General features: G+C 39.9%; 1 protein-coding gene across 1 annotated transcript in view; it reads left to right on the plus strand.

The window, feature by feature from the left end:
- LOC107661736 (mitogen-activated protein kinase kinase kinase kinase 2-like) overlaps positions 1-5,697 on the plus strand; it is a 24,637-nt gene extending 18,940 nt beyond the window's left edge. Inside the window, exons 22-32 of the mRNA XM_016451496.1 lie at positions 1,090-1,169; positions 1,410-1,470; positions 1,571-1,694; positions 1,785-1,843; positions 1,928-2,031; positions 2,114-2,288; positions 2,453-2,521; positions 3,601-3,687; positions 4,463-4,533; positions 4,619-4,674; positions 4,757-5,697. Coding sequence (XP_016306982.1) covers positions 1,090-1,169; positions 1,410-1,470; positions 1,571-1,694; positions 1,785-1,843; positions 1,928-2,031; positions 2,114-2,288; positions 2,453-2,521; positions 3,601-3,687; positions 4,463-4,533; positions 4,619-4,674; positions 4,757-4,844 — 974 coding nt within the window. The 3' untranslated portion in view covers positions 4,845-5,697. The remainder of the gene's footprint in view (positions 1-1,089; positions 1,170-1,409; positions 1,471-1,570; positions 1,695-1,784; positions 1,844-1,927; positions 2,032-2,113; positions 2,289-2,452; positions 2,522-3,600; positions 3,688-4,462; positions 4,534-4,618; positions 4,675-4,756) is intronic.
- Positions 5,698-5,859: the final 162 nt, after the last annotated feature.

Genomic DNA, 5,859 nt, shown 5'->3' on the forward strand with positions numbered 1-5,859 from the left:
AACATTGGGATCAGAAGGAAGGAAATGCAAAGACTATTTTTTTTCCACAACTTGGCAATGAACAGCATCTGGTTTTCTTCAAATCTAGACAAGCTCCGCATTTGCCTCTTTCGTAAACACTATGTATGCAAATCGGTGGGTGGGGCGAAACAGGCAGCGATGTAGAAGCAGTTGTTGATCTACTTCTGCAGAGGCGGGGTTTAGCCACACTATTATGTCATAAAGTGGCATATTCCACAAGCTGTCGTTTTGGCAGACTGGCTTCAATATAAGCAGTTTTTTGACTAACGAGAAAGTTTTGAGTTCTGAAACTTACAGGATGTTTTATAGTACAATGACCTCTTATATGTCAAAAGATCAAGGGGATTTTTGTTTCTCAGTTCATGACCCCTTTAATAAGAAAAAATAGATTAAGAATCATTTTAAAATCGGATCATGATTCCCACAATTGTAATCGGATTGGATCATATGATGCCTAAAGATTCCCACCCCTAGCGATGAACAGATTTAATTTAGGCTTTATACACATATAAACATTGATCCACACATGTACATAGAGCGCATCAAACATGGTAAACTGAAACTCAGAAAGCGTGGGCTTGACATGTGAGAACCAGTGAAATTCATTCTTGCGTGTAAAGCAAGTAGAGTTGAGCTTCCCTTTACTATATTGATGTGATGTATGTATGTGCATTGAGAAACGCTTTTTTATGTGAATAAAAGCCTTAATTAAATCTGTTAATCACATAAAGTGATCATATCACTCCACAACACTGCTCTATTAATATGGATTACTTTTAGAATGTCTTTATGAATGTTTTGAAGCATGAAAGTTTTGCTGGAACTTTAATGGAGGAACAGAAATCTCTCAGGTTTCATTTTTGGATGAAATAACAGTTGATGGACACCCCCGTCTTATTTTTGTTGTGCTTCACAACTACTTCAGCCACTTCCCCGTCCATCTTGAAAAATTATTTTACTATCATATGTATAAGCTAATTTCTATTAATTTTATTTGCGAAATATTTGCAACCGTGTCTGTCTTGACTTTGGTTATAATAAGGCCGATATGCTGATATTTACTCATAGATCAATACCTTATGCTGGGTGCTGAGGAGGGCATCTACACTCTCAACCTCAATGAGCTCCATGAGGACACCATTGAAAAGGTAGCCATATTGTCTTTTCTCTATTTACTTGTGGACCCTTTAATATAAAAAAAATAAGTAATATAAGAAAAATAAGAATAATAAAGTCACATTATGATATACAGGCGCCATTACAAAATACAAAGTTACATAAAGTTATATCTCACCATTTTTATTTTTTTTATTCTGAGGAAACAGGCTTCCATTATTTACTAGAGCAAATATCCCATGAAAGAGTGTAAGATTTTCTTTCTTTTCCAGTTGCTTCCTCAGAGATGCAGTTGGTTGTACGTGATGAACAATGTCCTTATGTCCGTCTCAGGCATGTGCAATGTTATTAATATGACTACATTTAATGTACCACGGAGATCTGATGTCTTGATTAACTCTCTGGCTGGTACCCCACTGTCCTCTGTCCACAGGAAAGTCATCACAGTTGACTTCTCATAGTCTGCCAGCACTTTTTGAGTACCGCAGGAATATGCAGCGTAGACAGGGGCATCTCGCGATTAATGCACACCGCTTGAGCACAAAGATAAATGCACGGTTTGTAGAATTTTAATTTATCTTTGTCTTTAGTCAGTTCCTTTTGATTAAAGGGTCTGCTAAATGGCGGTAATTCTTATCTTTCTCCAGGAAGTACGCCATGTCAGTAAAGATCCCAGACACGAAGGGCTGTAGAAGATGCAGTGTGGGTGAGGACCAGTGACCTCTGTAGGAGTGTGAATCATTCTCTAAGCATTTCGTGCACGTTTTAATGTTTGTTCCTCTGCTTCTAGTTCAAAACCCCTACTCTGACAGCATGTTCCTTTGTGCTGCTGTTCCCACTGGTTTGGTTCTTCTAATGTGGTATGAACCTCTGCAGAAGTTCATGCAGCTCAAGGTGAGAAATGAGAGATAAAAGTGATGGAAATGTTAAAAATATCCGCACTGTTGCGTAATTTTCCTGTCTCTCTCTCTCTCAGCACATTGCTCTGAATCTGCCAGAGTCTCTGCCCAACTTTGAGCTGCTCGTAAATGAAACGGAAGAGCTGCCACAGGTCTGTGTGGGGGTGAGAAGCCGTCCACGCCAAAAAGACAACACTGGACAGATGCACTTTGACATCATCCACCTGGATGACACGCCACAAAGTCTGCCAGGTGCTGCATATGTGTGGATATACATCAAAAATCACACACAAAACACTGCTTTTTTACAAAATCAACTATTTATATGAAGAATATTTCAAGTGAGCTTTATGATTTGCATTGCCACAGTGACGTAGACGTGTGTTTTGATTTGACTGAGTTATGTGACTTCACAGATGGGGAGTCTCTGGAGGTCAAGCAAGTGATTCAGCTTGACAGGGACACAGTTCTCATTGCACTGAAAAGTAAGAAATGCTTGTTTTCCCGGGGACATTTGAAGCACTTTGTATGTATACTCAATAGCGGTGTCTGATACCAAAAAAAATGATATTTCTATATTTTTGGGGATTTTTTCAACAATGATAATTAAAGTGCCCCTATTATGGGTAATGAAAGGTTCATATTTTGGTTTTGTGAGTCCCCAACAACAGGTTGACATGCATGCAAGGTGATTGGTCCGATTGGTCTCATTTTAATATCATCATGCCTGATAAAGCAGCGTTTGTGAGCAGTGCTGCTTTGTGTACAGCGTTACCGGGGAAACAGCTATTTTACCGCTCCACCCAATGGCAAAGTATGAATTTGCATTTTCATTCAGACCAACGTGAAAAGACCAACAAGTGGGCAGGCAATATGCTAACGTTTCATGTTGACGTCAACATGAAACGGCTTGGAATTCGTTTTAAAAACGACTCGTTTCAATGATTCAGAGTCGACTCTTTCTTTTGAGAGACAATAACTTTATACACGGTGCACTTTCAGATCTAAAACTTTGCAGGATGTTTTCATTCACTCAGAGCTGTGTTACACACTGCATGAAAGGTAATTTTCAAAAATCCATAATAGGGGCACTTTAATGTGATAATTTTGCTGAGTGTGGTTTTTGCGCTGCTACCTTTGCTGGTGGAAAAATAAATATGACACTAAAACCGCCAGTAGGTGTTTTTAAATGTTTTTAAGTGGTCAGTAGGGTCTTCTGGGGTCCTCTCTGTAATGTCCTCTGTCTCTGTAATTGCTGTAATGTCCTTTTTCATGTTTCTTTCTGCATGTTGGTTGCACCACATGACTTCACACTATATGACACATGAGCCTTTGTAAAAATGCATTTCTAGACCTTGCTTCTTTTTTTCCATTCCATTACCCTTCGTCTCATGTTTTTAAACTTGTTTGACTGTTGTGCTCACGCCTCGGCTCTTTTGCAGTGTCTCATACATGACACGGCATTCTAAAAGTGCAATGTTCAACTTTTAAAAACGCATCTCTAAACCTTGTTTTATTTTTCCACTCCACTACTCAAATCCTTTAACAAGCCGTTTTGTTTCAGACACAGTGAAGGTTGTGAATCTACAGGGATGTGTGAGCCATCAGAAGACTTCTGAACTTGCATTTGAGTTTCCCATTCAGACGCTGGGTAAGCCCTGTGAAGGATGTGACACATCAGGCCAATGCCAGGCCGTCTTTGAGCTTCTCTCAGCCTAGTTTTTGCTGTCTGTTCTGCACCATTGCCACTAGTTGGAGAACTGTCCACAGCTTTCAATTGAGAAGTTTTAGGGTAACGCATTACAAGTAATAATTGCATTACTTCACTAGTTACTTGAAATAAGTAATCTATTACTTTTTAATTTACAAGAAAGTATCTGAGTTACTTTTTCCAATACGTAATGCCAGTTACTTTGTTTTCCCATTTATTGACTGACAGCTCTCCTGTCCCCATGTTGAGAGAAATCGTGAATTTTACAAAAATAGAACTTTTTTATATTAAAGGGGTCATATGATGCTATTTTAAAGATCATTATTCAAGCCCAGCACAGATTACTTTCCATAAAAAGTAACGCAATATAGTAATGAATTACTTTTAAAAGTACTTTTCCCCAAATCAGCTGCTGAGCATGTTGAGCTAGTTGGTTGAGAGAGATTACCCTGATTGGCTGTTCAGCTTTAGTGAACCAGTGTGTGAGAAGAAAAACAAAACTGAAGTCAAGAGCACAAGGTGGTGTGTTGAAGCACAACGTTTTAGCCCAGATGAAGATGGCACGAGGCAATAACACGGCCAGCTTTCATCGCTGTGAATTATTTGATGTCAGCTTGGTGTGTCGTAGCTATTAGATAGCCATCATGTTTGCTATGTCTATTTAGAATCAGACCTCTTTCTGTTGCATCTGGTGGTAATGCGGTTGTCTTTGTAGTGTGTCTACAGGACAGTGTCCTTGCCTTCTGGAAGCACGGTCTGAAAGGAAGGAGTTTACAAACTAATGAGGTAAACCTGACGTATAGAAACAATAATGGCTTCACTGATGTATGAGGAAGGAAGAAATGATGGAATATTATGCTGTTTACCTCAGGTTACCCAGGAGATCACAGACAGAAGTCGGGTTTTTCAGGTTTTGGGAACAACTAGGTATGTCTTCCCACTGTAGTTATGCAACATGTCTGGTAATAGAGAAATGGAATCATATACTAATAATTTTATGTTACTACAGGGATATTATCTTGCAAAGTACTCCTACGGATGATCCGTCTGCCATGAGCAACCTGTACATCCTCACGGGGCATGAAAGCAGCTACTGATGGGCCTGAGACGCTGAGAATTATCAGCGATTTCTGGAAACACTACAGAGGTTGATGGTCCTCCCTTCCCTACTGAAAGTGTAGAGAGTCATCAGGCCCAAAAAGCTCCAGGAACAGAGGAAAGCATGATGGAGTCACGTACACACAGTTCTCCAGAGCCTTTGAGGACAGGAGGCGGAACTGGAGCTGATTTGGAGGAGGGAAGGTGACCTGTGGACTTGCATTAGACCTACTAGGTTTGAAATAACTAGTGGAAAAAGCTGTTATGGGTCAGTGACTAAACAAATGAGGTGTTCTATTTAATACTAGACAGTCTGTTGTATTTCTTGTTTTGAGAAATAGATCTACGTGTTTTAGTGCAGTCGTTCAAAAATTATCTTACATTGGCCAGTAAATTAGTTGATAGAATTTTGTAAACCATTGTACTGTAAACCCCACAAAAACCCAAAACTGTGAAATAAATAAATGTAAACGACAAGGATCATTTGATGAATAGTATATTACTGCCCGGTTTTATTTGTGTTGCCAGCAGTGGTCGTTTTAACTCACAGCGCTAGGGGAGCTGTTTCTTTCGTCAGTTCTTAATTTTTTTTTAACAGTGTCTTGTCTTGTTTGGAGAGACGGTTTAAGAACAGGAAGCGCTTTACCCAATCGTTCTACACGACGCGTTTAGACTTGTTACCGGAAAGTAGCTATAAAGTACTTAGCATCTGGTGGGAATGCGCTGTATTTGCAACGTACCTAAAACGTGTTATTCTACCTTTCTGTAAATGAAGAGGTGAATATTAAATTCTCGGTTTGAGTCTAGAGGTGGCTTGCTTGTCATTTCGCCAGCCGTACGCTACTCTTGTGTTGAATGCATCGACTGTATAAAAACATGGACGTACTGTCCGTGACGTCACCCGTAGAGTTCCGAAGAGCCTTTTTGAAGCTCAAAGTGGGCGGAGCGGGCCATCGCCATCTTGGCAGCGCGTCACTCCCGGATAATCGAAAATGGGCAAAGAGGCGGGAGCAG

Source organism: Sinocyclocheilus anshuiensis, unplaced genomic scaffold, assembly GCF_001515605.1.
Source record: "Sinocyclocheilus anshuiensis isolate Anshui unplaced genomic scaffold, SAMN03320099.WGS_v1.1 scaffold207, whole genome shotgun sequence".
Classification (NCBI taxonomy): domain Eukaryota; kingdom Metazoa; phylum Chordata; class Actinopteri; order Cypriniformes; family Cyprinidae; genus Sinocyclocheilus; species Sinocyclocheilus anshuiensis.